The following is a 16,087-nucleotide window of genomic DNA, read 5'->3' as shown; positions in this document are numbered from 1 at the left end:
CTCGGCATGTTCCTATGTTTTCTTGTTCTTGTTTCATATTGCTGCATTTACTTTAGTATAGTTAGCAATCCAATGTAAAATTCTTGATCCTTCAGTTCTAATATTTCTGCTGCTGGTAGAGTTTGTAGTTGATTGTGTTGTTTTACTTTGGCAGTGCCTGAATTTGTCAAATAATCTTGTTGCTTTGGCGGGTAGGCTCATTGTCCCTGAGGGGATCAGCTCCTCTGCCAGGCACTGGACCGGAGGAAGGCCACGCCCCAGTCCTGGTCAGCTCTGGGTGGAGGTGTCACCCTTTGCTACCCGAGACAGCAGGAGGAGATGAGGCTAAACTGTAAATCACAGCTCTAGGGGTTGGAGCAGGAGGGCTTGGGCAGGAACTTCCTGGCAACCTACTCCCCCCACCTGTTTCGTCCACACCTCACAAGGATAGGACATCTACACGGAACTCTGTTTGATTTTTTTAAAGGCTTCATTTATTTATCTTTAGGAAAGGGGAAAGGAAGGAGAAAGAGAAGGTGAGAAACATTGATGTGAGGCAGAAACATCTTTAGGTTGCCACTCGTATGCGCCCTAACTGGGGACTGAACCCACCACTGAGACATGTGGCCTGAACGGGAATCGCACTGGCGACCCTGTGCTGTGTGGAATGATGCCCAACCAACTGAGCCCTACCAGTCAGGGCCCCAAACCTGTTTTTAAAAAAAGTATAGAATGTTTTTTAACTAGGAGGTATGGAACCAAGAAAAATGTAAAGTCACAAAGGAAAAGATTTGGTTGAAGTTTGACTGAATTATTAAAAGTTTGATTTCTATATGAAAATAGGCAATATAAACAAAGTTAAAATAATGACAGGTGAGCCCTGGCTGGTGTAGCTCAGTGGATTGAGTGTGGGCCTGCGAACCACACGATCGCGGTTCGATTCCCAGTCAGGGCACATGCCTGGGTTGCAGGCCGGTTCCCTGCAGGCCAGTTCCCAGCAGGGGATGCACGAAAGGCAACCATGCATTGATGTTTCTCTCTCTTTCTCTCCTTCCCCCTTTCCCCTCTAAAGATAAATAAATAAAATCTTAAAAAAAAATGACAGGTGAGGATAGATTTACAACATTTATAATAGATAAGGAATTAACGTCTCTAATATATAAAAATATTTATAGGTAAGAGGAAAACATAAATGGGCAAAGGTTATAAATAGAAATATTTTTCACAGAAGAGAGAAAAAAATATAAGTAGCTAGTGATCTGGGAAGTGTGACCTAAAATTGCGAAATACCATGTTGTACCCGTCAGATTGACAGGTGTTCAGGAGATTGACACTGTGCGGCTCTGGCGGGTGTGCAGTGGCAGTACCGTGGTGTGAGGTGAAATGGCCTTTTTAAGGGACCCTGAGACGGTTTCTTGTCCAATTGAAAATTTCCTTTCCCGCAATTCTAAGTAGCTGAAGGAAATATTCACTGCATGTAAGAGAACTGTATAAGGGTATTTATTGCAGAGGTTTTGGTCATAATGAAAAGTTATAAACAACTGAAGTGTCCTTCAACAGGTAAATGTTTAAGTGGATTAATAGTACATCCATACACTTAAAAGGAATGAAATGAGACCTGTATGTACAGATAGAGAATTTTTCACGATTCCTTCATTATGAAAATTACAGAACATTACATACAGTATGGCAAGCTAAGTGGTTTAAAAATTTAAGTGAAAGCATGCTCACTGGAGTATACATATTGAATTTGGAATGGCATTACCACAGAAGGCTGTGTAAGGCGGCTGAAGAATAGTCCTTTTGAAACAAATGGAAAAATTGCTCTGTGGGAAGATTTAAGATTTCATAGCTGGTTGGCTGTATTTTACTTTTGTTACTCGAAGACACCGGGCACTTATAAAAATATTTTTATACGCTTTAATTTGGATGTCATATATTTTAAAGTACAAATAGTTCCGAAGCCCCTCAGAAGATCCGTCTCCCGGTAGTGATGTCCCAGTGTGCTGTCGGATGGACGGGAGCGGGGCCGAGGCCTGGGGCGCCCTCGCTACTATGATACTATGAACAGTGTGAACAGTATCCTGTCCGCAGAACCACTCACACTAGGGTCTGACCTCAGACCTCTGAAACGTGAGCAAGCCTGCCTTTCTGGCTGCTCCTGATCGCCTCTGCCAACGGAGGCCACACGGGTAGAGAGAAGATCCAAAATAAGAGATAATTACTAAATCATTTATGTTTTTCTTTGAAGTACACCACAAAAAGAGGTTTACAGCAAATACTCTTCCCTAATAGTAAAATGAACGTGCATCCATTAGTGGTGTCAGTGACAGAAGGTGAATATATTGTACATGTTGCAAATAGGTAATGTACTTGACATGATTAAAATTGATTGTACTGTCAATCAAAATGTTTTCTTCCTGCATTAGCGTCATATTCTGAGTGGCTTCAGTGAACAGGCTGAGAAAAAGCCTCCAAATTGCAGTCTGTAGAAGTTGTTTTAGGGGACAGATCTTTTTTAAAGTGTATTTTATTATGCTATTAGTTGTCACAATTTCTCCCCCTTTGCCTCCCTCTGCCTGGTACCCCACTTTGTCTCAGTGTTTTCCCCCTTAGTTCATGTCCATGGATGGTCCATAAAAGTTCTTTGGCTTTTCCAGTTCCTATGCTATTCTTAACATTCTCCTTTCTATTCTGCACCTACCAATTATGCTTCTTATTCCCTGTACCTTTTCCTCCATTCACCCCCCTCTCTCTTCCCACTGATAACCCTCCAAATGATCTCCATATCTATGATTCTGTTCCTGTTGTAGTTGTTTGCTTAGTTTATTTTTATTTTTTTGGATTCAGTTGATAGCTGTGAGTTTGTATCATTTTATTGTTCATAGTTTTGATCTTCTTTTTCTTAAATGAGTCCTTTTAACATTTGATATAATAATGGTTTGATGATGATGAACTTCTTTATCTACCCTTCCATTCTAAATGATAGCTTTGCTGGATAGACTAATCTTGGTTGTTGGTCCTTGCTTTTCGTCACTTTGAGTACTTCTTTCCAGTCCCTTCTTGCCTGCAAAGTTTCTTTTGATAAATCGGCTGATAGTCTTAAGGGAATTCCTTTGTAGTTAACTCTATGCTTTTCTCTTGCCACTTTGAAGAGTCTCACTTTATCTTTAACCTTTGGCATTTTAATTATGATGTGCCTTGGGTCCAACCTGTTTGGGATTCTGTGCTTCCTGGACTTGTATGTCTATTTCCTTTACCAGGTTAGGGCTGTTTTCTTTCATTATTTTTTCAAATATATTTTCAATTTCTTGCTCTTCCTCTTCTTCTGCATCCCTGTGGTCTGGCCTGGGGCTGGGATGGCTCGCTCCCAAGGTGTCCTTCCTGATTTTTGCCCTCTACGTATGAATGTGGGATTGCCTGTTCCACCACTGTCCCCACCACTGCCACGTCGCCACACCACACCATGTCCTCTCTACCCAGGCTCCCTGTCTCTGCCTCGCTAACCTGTCTGGGTGAATGTGGCTTCTTTAAATCCTTGGTTGTCAGACTTCCATATAGTTTGATTTTCTGGCAGTTCTGGGTGGTTTTGGTTTTGTGGTTAGTTGTGATTCTTCTTGTGGTTGTGCAAGGAGGCAAAACATGTCTACCTATGCCTCCATCTTGACCTGAAGTCCTAGTATTCATTTTTCTAAAGCAGCCTGTAATATTGGAGGTAAATAAGAGGAACCAGTAATCAGGCCTAAAAGGTTAGTTGAAAAGATCATGTACAATTTATTAAGCTAAGAAACAGTGGATTGTGAGTTGAGCAGAAGGTTTAAAAAATGTAAAATTCCTTTTTTCTTTGATTATGAAAATAACATATGTTTATTTCTTTATTCTTTAGATATTTATTTAGAACTTCTGTTTGCCAGAATCTATTCTAGGCCTGGGGAATCCTTTGGTGAATAAAACAAGTTTCGAGTTGTATGTGTTTGTGTGTTTGTGTATACAGGGCCATGTTTTAGATAAGGCAGAAAAAGCATTTGTAACCCTACCACTGTTAACATCGTAGGTGGCCTTCCTATTTATGTTAATATGCAAATATATGTGTCCATAACATAAATACACACAGAACTGTGTATATATTATTGTCTTAACTACATATGTATGTTTCAGGCCATATACTATATACAACTCTATATCTCACTTTTTTCAATTAATTTAATACTCTGTTTTCTCATGTTATTCAATATTCTTTGACATAGCTGTTTATCCATTATAGCTAATAATTTACCCATTCCCCAACTGGTAGACATTTAGGAGATTTGTTTTGCTGTTATAACTAGTGTTCCAATGAGTAGATATCTTTGCACCTCATCTTTACTCTCACTGAAATCATTTTCTAGATTTATTTTTAAAACAGAATGGAACAAACTCTGTCAAGTTTATGTCCTGAGACACCTGTCGCCTGTACTGTTTCACTCATTGACAGAGAACAGAAGGTTCCTTCTTCTTCTTAACTCTGCAGAAGGCAGAAAAGATAATCTTCCCCTTTCCATGTTCCTTTTGAGCTTTTATTTGTGGGTACCGGCCGTCCCCTTCAACTGCAGCCCATCACTATTCCTGTGGCTCATTGCAAAGGCCTCCCCAGGAAAGCTGAGGTTTCTGAGGGAATGATTGCTGTGTATCAGGAGGCCAGCGTTGAAATACATGTTTTTCTGCCTTTAACTCTCAATTTGGAGGCTAGTTTTAAACTGTGCATATTATGCATATCTCTACCTTGGAAATAAGTCTCCTTAGGGAAAAATTGGATGGTAAAGCATTAGAATCACAGACAGAGTTATCTGTCCTGTTGTAATTTATAGCTATAGAATTTTGTGTGTCTGTGCTGAGTGCCAAGAGTTCGGTTGAAAAAGCACTGACTCTTTGAACTGCAGGTAGGAATAGGCTTGTGTTTACTCTCGGGAGTATCATCGGCACGTACTTAGAGGGCAGCTGGGTTAAAGGACGGCTGGATCCGCATGGCTGAGGGCACTCCTGGGCTGTGGGACAGTCACAGAGACGAAGAAAAGGGAGTTGTAAAAGCTGGCAGCCGAATATCACCTTGAGGATTGAACAGTAATTAACTTTATTTTTAATACAAGGAAGTTATTTTATTTGAGACCTGGAAAATGCTAAGGATGTAGGTGGAGAGCAGTAATTATTTTGCTATCTCAAGAGGGCACCAAAAGAACTAAATTAACCGTCTGGAGTATAGCCTACAAAGTAATCACATCGGAGAGGTGCCAGAGTATAGACCCTTGGCTCTAGTCCTGTCTGTTAGTCTTGCCTTAGTTCATCCAGAAAAGATGGATGAAGGTGAGGTTGGATTCTGGACTGCTGGGAGTCGGTATCTATAACAGGTGGATAATATTTCAGAAATTTTCAACAGAAATAAGAACTATAGGACTTGGTAATGCTACTGCTATCTTACATAATTTCCTCAAGTACATTAATTTGTGGCTTTTCCTAAAATCCTACATAAGAGAAAATTAGCTCTTACTGAGGCCAGTTTACTTAAAGTCATAACGTCGGTATCAACTCTCCTGATTCTTAATCCAGTGAGTTATTTGGTACGTGGCAGAACCAGCCCTGGAACCCGGCTTCTCTGAGACCACACTTGTACCCTCTGTGTAAGGTAGTGTGTAATCCCTTAGAATCCCTGCTCGCTGAGTAGAGAAATATGTAAAAATCTTGAAATCAAGATTTTAAATTTTTGTTCTTCTGTATTCTTATTAATTTCTAGTTTGATACATAGCTTTCTGATGGAAGTGTTAAAATCTATATGGATTTTGTCCATTTATTTGTATAATTCTGACTTCATATATTTCGGAGCAATATTTGAAACTGTGTAGCTATATCTAATTAAAAATTACATAATTATAAAAATAAGAATCATATAAAGATATAATTATTAAGACATATACAAAGCTGTATGTAGTTTATATATAGCAAAGATATTTAGGTGAACCTTCTTGGTGAAGTTTCCTTAATAACTATTTGCATATTTTGCCTTAAGTAATGTGTATGTACTACCAAATGAACTATTTGAGAGTTGGTGATTGTCTGATACAAGTAAAAGGATGAAAATCCCATTAAGTCTTAATTGGTTTTGTCTTAGGTATATTTCTTACAAGAAGCATATAGCTATAGTTTATTTTTCATAACCCAGTCTGATAACTGTACTTAGAAATCTTGTCCCCCCTGCTCTTATAGCTGTAAAAATTCTACTTCATAACTTACTTTCCAAGCCCTGGCTGGTGTAGCTCAGTGGATTGAGTGCAGGCCTGTGAACCAAAAGATTGTGGTTCGATACCCCATCAGGGCACATGCATGGGTTGCAGGCCAGTTCCCAGCAGGGGCCAGCTCCCAGCAGGGGATGCACCAGAAGCAACCATACACTGATATTTCTCTCCCTCTCTCCTTCCCTTCCCTTCTAAAGATAAATAAATTAAATTTAAAAAAATTAAATTAAATTAAAAAATAACTTACTTTCCCAGAGTCCTATAGTTCAGATAATATAAAGAGAGTAATCTGTTGAGAACCTGCATTTTATTGATTTTGAGTGTAATAGAACTTCAAAATATAATGCAGATTTCTTAGAGCCAACATAGTGCCGATGGAGGGAGTGTTAGGGCACAAAGATGTGCATTAAGTCCAAAAGCTTCTTTTAGAAAAGCGATATAGCCTCTTGATTTGAATACACTTTGTGGTTCAGAGTAACAAGGACTAGTGCTACAGAGTTAAATTTGTGGTGCAAGGCGAGGGATTAGTTACTTTAAGAAGTAAAAAACACAGATTTGGATCTCAAGAAATGAGTTCTGTTTTTTTATAGAGCCAACTAGGCTGGGTGTTAGAATCTTAAACAGAAAGAACCCAGCGCGCATGTAGTTTATTACACTTTCTAGGGAAATGAGCGCATAACTCTGGGAGTTCCCTTTTTTGCTCACTAGAGAGGAGTAAACAAACTGCTTGGACAACTTAAAGTGCTGGGTTGTTATTTAGCCTTTGAATAAACAGTAAAATTATTTTGGATATGAATATAGTATGACAATTCTTGGTTTGTGGTTTTTTAAAAGTTTTTAAGGGTATGATTCTTGTTGATTTTTTTAGTTTTTAAAAAAAATCTCAATGGCAAAATAGAGCCATAAAAAAAGAGCTAGGAGTAATACCTACATTAAGGTGAAGAAGAGAAACATCTGTCTGTAAAGATTACTTGACGGCTAAGGCCTACTAAAAACTGAGATTCTACTCTGGGAAGATTTTGAGAATGGCCAGGGTATTTTCCCTGTAACAGGATAATAAATGTCACAGACTTACCAAGGTAAGCCTACTAAGAACAAGCCTCATAAATATTAGTCTCATCGGGCTTTACATATGCAGAGAAGTGCTGTGGTTTTTTTTTTATTATTGATTTTGAGCCCTGGCTGGCGTAGCTCAGTGGATTGAGTGCAGGCCTGCAAACCAAATAACTGTGGTTCGATTTGCAGTCAGGGCACATGCCTGGGCTGCAGGCCAGTTCCCAGAAGAGGATGCAGGAGAGGTAACCATACATTGATATCTCTCTCCTTCTCTCCTTCCCTTTCCCTTTAAAGATAAATAAATAAAATTTTAAAAAATTGATTTTGAAGGTTAATAATTAATAAAAGCATTTATAACTAAAAAGTGGCCCAAGTTAGGAAGGAAATTAAGCTGCTGGACTTGATGTGTTACCTTTCTTTTTCAATCTCAGCTTTTCCTTACTAGCCTTTTTGTCACACTTTTCCATCTAAGAAAGCTCACCTGTAGCTTGCAGAAAACATTGGAAATGCTATTGGAGAAATCAGCAGAGGCAGCGCCCCACAGTGGCGCGGTGGGCGGGGTGTGGTCGGTGGGCGGGGTATGGTCGGGTGCCCAGTCCTGTTACCGTGCTGGCTCTCGTTCTGTGCAGTGCGGCTTCCTGCTGTGGTGCATGGCCCCGAGCCCCTCGAACGGGGCGGAGCTGCTTTACAAGCGCATCATCCGGCCTTTCTTCCTGAAGCACCAGTCCCAGGTGGACAATGTGGTGAATGAAATGAAGGACAAAGCCAAAGGGACTGCAGATGCCATCACTAAAGAAGGTAAGACTTGGGGACGGCGCGGTTCAGCAAGTGATGGGGAGTGAGAAACACTGGGCCTAAGCAGTAAGCTCCTTGGCCTTCTTGTTCTGTCAGCTTTCCTCAGCCGAACACCAAGATTACTCGGGATTTCTTTACCAAGACTGCCTATTGTCCTTTACTTTCCTCTGATTCTTCCTCCATGCCACATTTAACACACCATTCATTCAGCACATTAGGAAAAATGACTTGCTGTGGTAGACAGAGATTGAGAGAATCATACTTATTTATATTTAAGTATCTCTTTAGTTGATTTCAGGTTGAACTGCTTAACATGCTATCCAGATTGCTTTTGTTACGGGTCCCAGAGAATGCCCTCACACTCAGCTCTCTGATTCATTCATTCAACAGATATTCACTGAGGTGCTTAATATGTGCCAAGCCTGTTCATAGCCCTGGGGATGAACCAGTGAACCAAACAGATCATACCCCTCGAACTCATGAAGATTTACAGTCGTGAGAGAGAGAGAATTAAATTAAAAAGTAATAGTTAGCAGTTGGTATAGAGAAAGATGTAGCAGATAAAAAGATAGGTGGTGCTCGGGGCTAGAGTGATTTAGGAAATCCTCATCAAGAAGGCTATACTGAATGACATGAAAGCAGTAAAGGAAAGAACCATGGAGAAGAATGCTCCAGAATGAAGGAACAGCTCATGCAAAAGCCTGGAGAGGAAGGGAAGAGGATGACGTGGAGGGAGAGAAGAAAGAGACGAGTGCAGAGGGGCTGAAGAGTGAAGGCGGATCGTGTAATGCTATACAGGGTACTGTAGAGGCTTTGGCTTTTCCTCTGCTAGATGGGGTGCTGCTGGAGAGCTTTGAGCAGAGGAGTAACATGATCTGTCCTGTGTTTTAACAGGATCACTTTGGCTACTGTATTAAGATTAGACTGAAGAGAGAGAGGGAGGAAATGAGGAGACCAGTTAAAAGGTCGTTGTGATCTGGCTGAGGTGATGGTGGTGGTTTGGTTCATAATGGTAGTAGCAGGAGGTAAGAAGTCTTTGGGTTCGCGATAGATTTAGAATGTAGAACCAATAGGACTTGCATGTGGAGTATGAGAGAGGAGTCAAGGACAAGGCCAAGCTTTTTAGCCTGAACACCCAGAAGGATAGAATTGCCGTTGAGCTGGCAAAGACTGGGTGTAACAGGTTGAGAGGGAAAATAAGGAATTCGTTTCTGGACATGACTTTGAGGAGGTGTCTGTTAGGTACCTACATGGAGTAGTCAGCCATTTGGATATAGACATCGGGAATTAAGGGGACAGGTCTAGACTGGGGATATGAGTTTGGGGGTCACCAGCACATAGTAAACATGAGACTGAATGAGGTCACTAAGGAGGTGAATGTGGTTCGAAAAGAAGGGGTCCGAGGACTGAACTCTGGGGCCCCCAGGGTTTAGAAATTGAGATGAGAAGCAAACAGTAAAGCAGACCGGTAAGGAGTGGCCGGTTGAGGGAGTGAGAAAAGCTGAGATGGTGTCACTGGAGCCCAGTGAAGGAAGTGTTCCAGGGAGCAGGGAGTGAGTCATCATGTCACATGCTGCAGATGGGACAAGTAAGATAAGAGGGACTGCACACCCACCATTGGATTTAGCAGTGAGGAAGGCACTGGTGATCTTGACAAAACAGGTATGTGGAGTGGTGGGAGCACAGTCCCGACTGGAATGGATTTGAGAAATGGGAGGAAAGACATAACAGTATAGACAACCGTTTTGAGAAATTTCCTGTCAAGGAGAAGAATTGGGCTGGAACTGGAAAAAGGAACTAGTGTCCCAAGGATTTTTTTTCTTTTCCTTGAGGAGGAAGAAACAAAGTATGTTTGAGAGTCAACTGGAGTGATCTGGTAAAAAGCAAGAAAATGATACAAGTGAGAGGGTGGACTGCTGGCAGTCTGTCCTTGACTAGACCAGAGGAGACATGGTCAGGTGTACAAATAGAGGGCTTGATTGTAGGAGCAGCAACCATTTATGACGGGAAGGAAATCAGGGTTCGTGGGTAAAATGATGGTAGATGAGTACATGTGATGGTGGGAGCTTATCAGAGTAATTTTTGATTGCTTCAAATTCCTCAGTAAAGTAGGAAGAAAAGGTCAAGTGAGAAAGGATGGGGAAAGACGGCTGGGAAGAGAAGTTGTGAAACAGTTGCCTATGACTGAGATCAGCAGACTTCTTCTGTAAGGATCAGTTACTTTAGTTTTTGCAGGCCATCAGGTTCCTGTTGCTGGTCCTCAGCTTTCCCATCTCACTGTGAAAGCAGCTGTAGGCAGTACACACACCAGTGAGTCTGTCATTGGCTGGCCGCTCTGAGACAGTGGGAGCGGGAGTGGCCCAGGACAGTGTCATGCCATGGCCAGGCAGTATTAAAGGCTCACTTGAGATTTGTGTCCAGGGATTTAAAGTGACTGGTTTGTCTTTGTTTTTCTCTAGCCATATTCAGAATAGGTGGAGTTGTGTCAAGGTTAATTTTGTTCAGTAACAACTGAAGTGAGAGTGGGACTAGTGAGGATGGAATTTAAGCTGGGTGAGGAGCGAAAGGAGGAACAGAGGCAAAGGAGGTAAGATCACTGGATAATAAAACCAGTGGCAGGGAAAGAACTCTGAATCAGCATAGTAGGAGTGAGCTGCAGATAGGAGGTGATGGTGAAGGGTGGGATGCTTGACACTGAGAGCGTAGAGGGACTGCAGTTATTGGTAGTGACGAGGACTAGGAGAGTGAGTGCCTGCAGGAGGTGGAGCAGGTAGGATGGAATATAAAGGCAGTTGAATAAGAGCAACTGAGAGGTTGGGATACTGGAAGGATCATGTGTATATACATATATGTGTGTGTGTATATGTATATGGATATTAAAATCACCAATAATTAAATAGGAGTGGTACCAGTGATATTAACTTTGTGGCAAGAATTTTAAAGAAATAAGGCAACATAGCCCAAGGATCAGAGATGACTGGGAACAGAAATGCTAGAGGAAGGTACAATCCAATGATGTGAACTTCTAAATGTAGCAGCGAACAACAAAGATAACACCAGACCCCAGATAACACCCTAGTACCCAGTGGTACTAGGGTCCTGGAATAAGGGAAAAAAAACCCAGCCACCACATGAGAAAGCAGTGTCATCAGGGGATAATAACCGTATTTCTGTAAAAGCAAGGTGGTCAGGGAATATTTGGAGAAATGGCTGAGATTACAGGAGACTTGCTGCTGATGGGTCTTAAGTTCCAGGAGGCACAGTAAGGGTTTTCAGCACTTGAAGAGACGGCAGTGGACATGAAACCTGGAGATTTTGTTGTTGCAGTTGCAGCTCCATGATAACTAGAAAGTGGGCGATGCGGCCTGACCTGCCCCTCCAGCAGCACGGATGCCCCACGTGATGCGCCCCCACTTCTCCTCTCAGAGCTGTCCTCTGCGCTCCTGTTTCTGTCTGCAGAGCTCCGGTCTATTCCAGCACATCTTTCTGCATTTTTAAGAGCAACATGTAACCTTCACGTGCTCCCACTTGGGAGTCACCAGTTGCTTTTAAGCACTTTTTTTTCTGTTCCCCTTGCCCTCATCCTACCCATCAACCTCTGGGATACCCTTCCTGTCTAGTTTGCCCACATTTCTTAGCCTCTTAGTTCTCTTAGATAGCGATGCTGTAATTCCCTTTTTAATCCTGTCTTACTGTGCTATGATACATTCCTAAACAGGGGTGTGAGAATGAAAATAACGAGGACCTTACATGCTGATATATATTAGACTCTTCTCAAAGCTTCTGGGTGCTCCAGGAAGTAAATTTTTACAAAGGGCTAGTTAAGCGAGGCTATAGTTTCTTGTTAACTTTGTTCAGCAGTTTTAATTGAATGGGGAGCCGCTGCCAGGCCGTGAACAAGGAGAGACTTGGCTCCTGTCGTTGGACTCCGGCTCCATCAAAAACAGCTGCAGTGTGAACTCACAGGAGGCGCTGGAGGCTCCTGGAAAACGCCCTCCCTCCTCCATCTCGCACACCACACCAGTTCTCACAGCACGTTCTGTGCTACTTAGTAGAAGGGGAAGGCTTAGCTTCCCACGGAGGGACCAACACTTCTCTTCATGAATGTAGACCTTGCACCAACTCAGACACTTGCAGAACACTCTTCCCATCACAGGAAGAAATGGTGGCACAATTAGAGAATACAAATGTGTATAAATACACCATCATTTCTAGGGTCTGGGAATGAGGACTTTCTCCAGTTTCTGTCACCATAGAACAGGTGGATGACCTAGGTGTCATCAGATGAGGACAGTGAAATGGTACAGGTGAGCACCCAGGAACAAACGAGAATTTCTTGATTTTATAGAAGAACATCAAATGCCTAAGGAAACTTTGCAGCGTGAGACACTTTCAGGAGGACAGAGGGCTTAAAGTGGTAACCACCACTACCAGGGGTGGAAGGGGGGTGGGAGGTGGGGCTAGGACCTTCAAGAACCATGCTGAAGTACTCAGGATTTATGCCACAAAGTAGTAGTTTCTGGCTGTTTCCTGGAAACTTTTAGCCCTGACCACAAACCTCAGTGTGTTCTCATCTGAACATGAGTCTTCCCAATTATCTAGTTGCTACATTACGCACAGAGCCTGTTTGCAAAAAGCTTTGATAAAATTTCCTTTCCTCTTAACAGTCAAGAAAGCTGCCGTGAATTTACTGGGAGATGAGAAGAAGAGCACCTAAGCCGCCGGAATGAGACCTTTCTGCCGCTGTACCTGCCTGTTAGAGCTCGGTGTTGTTTTAGGGACTGTGGTATAATCATTTTAATAACGTTGCCTTGGAAACATTTTTGATATATTTAAAAATGGAATGTGTTGTGTTTTTTGCTTACTTTTACTGTCTATATACATAGGGAACATTTTAATTTAAATTTAATGCAATGGGCAGTATCCAAATTTTTGAAAAATATATTTTGCTTCTTGGTAGGAAAAGACATATTTACCATCCTGCCAGATATACAAACTTAAAATAAAATGATATATCCCACGGGCTTTGTACTTTAATGGGCTCTCTCTGCATGCATTTTCTGTGTACTTATTTTTTAGGGTACTCTTTAAAGTTCTACTCCATGTCAGGTACAATTTTGTATTAAATGTTTTTTATGTATTTGTGCACACATACGTGTAGGGAAATGTACTGGCTGTAACATGCAAAACATTCACAGAGAGCACCTCCCAAAAGCTGGAGGTTCCATTGTGCTGGTGTAGTCTGCTAAAAAATACTTAAGAAGTTTATTACAAACAAGTACTGATTAGAATGAACAGTTAAGTGATAAATGAGTTTGAATGGAGGTTGTCCTGGCTGTTTTCCTAACCTTGTAGCAGCTGAATACTAGAACAGCTTTGTAAGGCAGTCACTTTGCTGACAACTGGGGAAACCTACACACATCAGTAATCACAGCTCCTAGTTCCCTGTAGAACTAACTAGTAATACTGACTTGTGGCCTTTTAATAGTCTGCCTGTAAGCTTTACGTTTGTCTGTTTTTAAGATACTAAAATGGAAATCATCCCTGGTTTTCACCTCCAAACATGTTAGTTTAGTCTTGTTTCTTTTCGTCCTTTTTAAAACCAGTTTAAGGACCCTCCTGAGATTTGCCTACTCCTGATTACATGTATGTTCTTGTTTATATCCTTAGCCAGCAGTGCATGCTAATGATGACACCAGGCTCTGAGAGCAGTTCTGGGAGACTGAGAGAAAGCACGTATAACCTGTAATCTGGTTGGCAGTGGTGAGGTAAAACTGCCTTCTCCTTCTTTCTCTGGCCTTTAAGGTCAAACACAGGAGGCCTCCCTAGTTCGCAAGTCAGAATCACTTGTAGTTGTTTAAATACCTTCATCTTTATGCTTTATTTTGATAAATTGCATATAACTACATAATTTGAGTATGTAGTTATTGCATGTAACTACATAATTTAACTTTGAAATGTTAAAAATCAATGTCTCCAGTTTGATCAGCCAAGTGGTTTGGAATAGAAAAACTGATCTTTATATCAACTGTAGTACTAGGCTACTTCTGAATTAGGCTAAACTGACTAAAGAGTTCAACAGAATTACCAAGGTTAGCCCTGACCGGTGTGGCTTAGTTGGTTGGGCATCATCCTGCCAAGTGAAAGGCGGCCAGATCGATCCCCTGTCAGGGCATGCCACATGCCTGGGTTGCAGGTTCAGTCCCCAGTCAGGGTGCATACGAGAGGCATTTTAAGGCAAATAAATGATTAGTTAGTTCTGCTTTCAATAACAGGTAAGATCATAATGATGTCTCATGATGTAAAAAACATCAAAAATAAGGGATGATATCACCCAAATATTATACTACGGATCAGGGCATTTACCTTTTTCTAGGGACAGTAGTGGTGATCATAAGGCATCTTATTAAACTTAACTTTAAAAACCTTTAGAAAGCAAGCAATTATTTGGATAAAGTCAATCCTTAGTTTAAAAAATACCTGTAGGAGTATTTAAGTCCCTTTCCCCATATAGTACACTTTTCTTGGCGGCAAAAGAATGAAAATGAGCAATCTCTGGCATACAAAATATATAATCAGATTGTTAGAATACAGACTATATTACCAGGCAAAGTACACAGGTTACTATTGCTCATAACTACTTACAGGCTAGTATCAGTTTAAAAACTATAGTGAGAAAATATATTCTGAATGCAAATTTTTTGTCTTGATAGTTTTCTCCTACAGTGCATTCTGGGAGAAATTTGTTATGTTTTTGGCAGTCAAAGCATACATGTTAAAGAAAGAAGTTATGAGTTGAACAATTCTGTCTCAACTTCAATTTCCCAAGTAATATTTTGCCACGCTGGCTTTTTTGGAAACTGACTGAGCCACTCACTAGCTAGAAGACAAGCATTTATTTGTGCAGGAATGGCATTTGGGGGATATGTAAAGTTATAGAATCCCCACAGCAGTTCTTCTACTTGAAAGGTTTCAGATCAATAATTACTGCTCCTCGGGAGTCTTCTGCCCACAGCCTGCAGAAAACGAGCATAGCCTTTAAATAAGTTACTGCCTACCCTCAAGATGTGATATAATGAATGGAAATGGATGTAAATAAAATTTCATGATCTCAATGAACTGTTACATTTCATTTTGTGGGGCTTTTGTAGACTAATTCTGAATACAGATAAATGAACCTTAAATACTGCTGTTTATTGATCCCATTTCTCACTTAAAGGAAATCTAAACCACTTTCTACTCACATACTGCATTCCACACAAGTCTCATGACATGTTGCTGTAGTATATATTTTCGTGCAGTAAATGCTTCTATGTGCCTCTATTCTGTACTTTGAGACCAAGAACTTGAGGATTTTATTAAAAATACCTGCTGCTGGAGGGTATGTTAGCTTTGTCTCCTATATCTGTCTTTACATGTCTATGTCTACAATCTTTATGTGTTTAGAATAACACACAATTCTGCTCTAGCTGGTGTGGCTCAGTGGATTGGGCGCCACCCTGTGAACCAAAGGGTCGCCAGTTCGACTCCCAGTCAGGGCATATGGCTGGGTTGTGGCCAGGTCCCCAGTGCATGGGGGGAGGAGGTGGCGCACAAGAGGCAACCACACATTGATGTTTCTCTCCCTTTCTCACTCCCTTCCCCTCTGAAAATAAATAAAATCTTTAAAAAAATAATAACACAGTTCAGATCCTTAGCTATCAAGTATTTTAGTTCTATATAATACAACAGGAAAGTAAATATATTTGAGACTGACCTTAATTAAAAGTTACCACAATGTTCTTATAACATATCTTTGTAACGCACACCTCAGACATTAAGAATAAGGAGGTTCTTTGGGTAGGCAGGGGCTCTCAAACTTTAGTGTGCATCAGTTTCTTAGGGGGGATGGGTGCAGGTTGTGAAAATAGAGATTGCTGGTCCCAACCCCAAAGTTTCTCACTCAGTAGGTCTTGAGCAGGGCTGAAAAATATAAATTTCCAGCAAGTTCC

The 16,087-nt window shown here is 41.1% G+C and overlaps 1 protein-coding gene across 1 annotated transcript in view; it reads left to right on the top strand.

Annotated features, from left to right (window-relative positions):
* REEP5 (receptor accessory protein 5) overlaps nucleotides 1-15,211 on the top strand; it is a 33,479-nt gene extending 18,268 nt beyond the window's left edge. The window contains exons 4-5 of the mRNA XM_053665352.1: nucleotides 7,931-8,099; nucleotides 12,764-15,211. Of these exons, the coding sequence (XP_053521327.1) occupies nucleotides 7,931-8,099; nucleotides 12,764-12,813 (219 nt within the window). The 3' untranslated portion in view covers nucleotides 12,814-15,211. The remainder of the gene's footprint in view (nucleotides 1-7,930; nucleotides 8,100-12,763) is intronic.
* The last annotated feature ends 876 nt before the right edge of the window (nucleotides 15,212-16,087 follow it).

This window comes from Artibeus jamaicensis, unplaced genomic scaffold (assembly GCF_021234435.1).
Source record: "Artibeus jamaicensis isolate MK-2021 breed Jamaican fruit bat unplaced genomic scaffold, CSHL_Jam_final contig_402, whole genome shotgun sequence".
In the NCBI taxonomy this organism is placed as follows: domain Eukaryota; kingdom Metazoa; phylum Chordata; class Mammalia; order Chiroptera; family Phyllostomidae; genus Artibeus; species Artibeus jamaicensis.
Note: the sequence above shows the minus strand (reverse complement) of the source record. Positions and strands in the feature narration are given on the sequence as shown.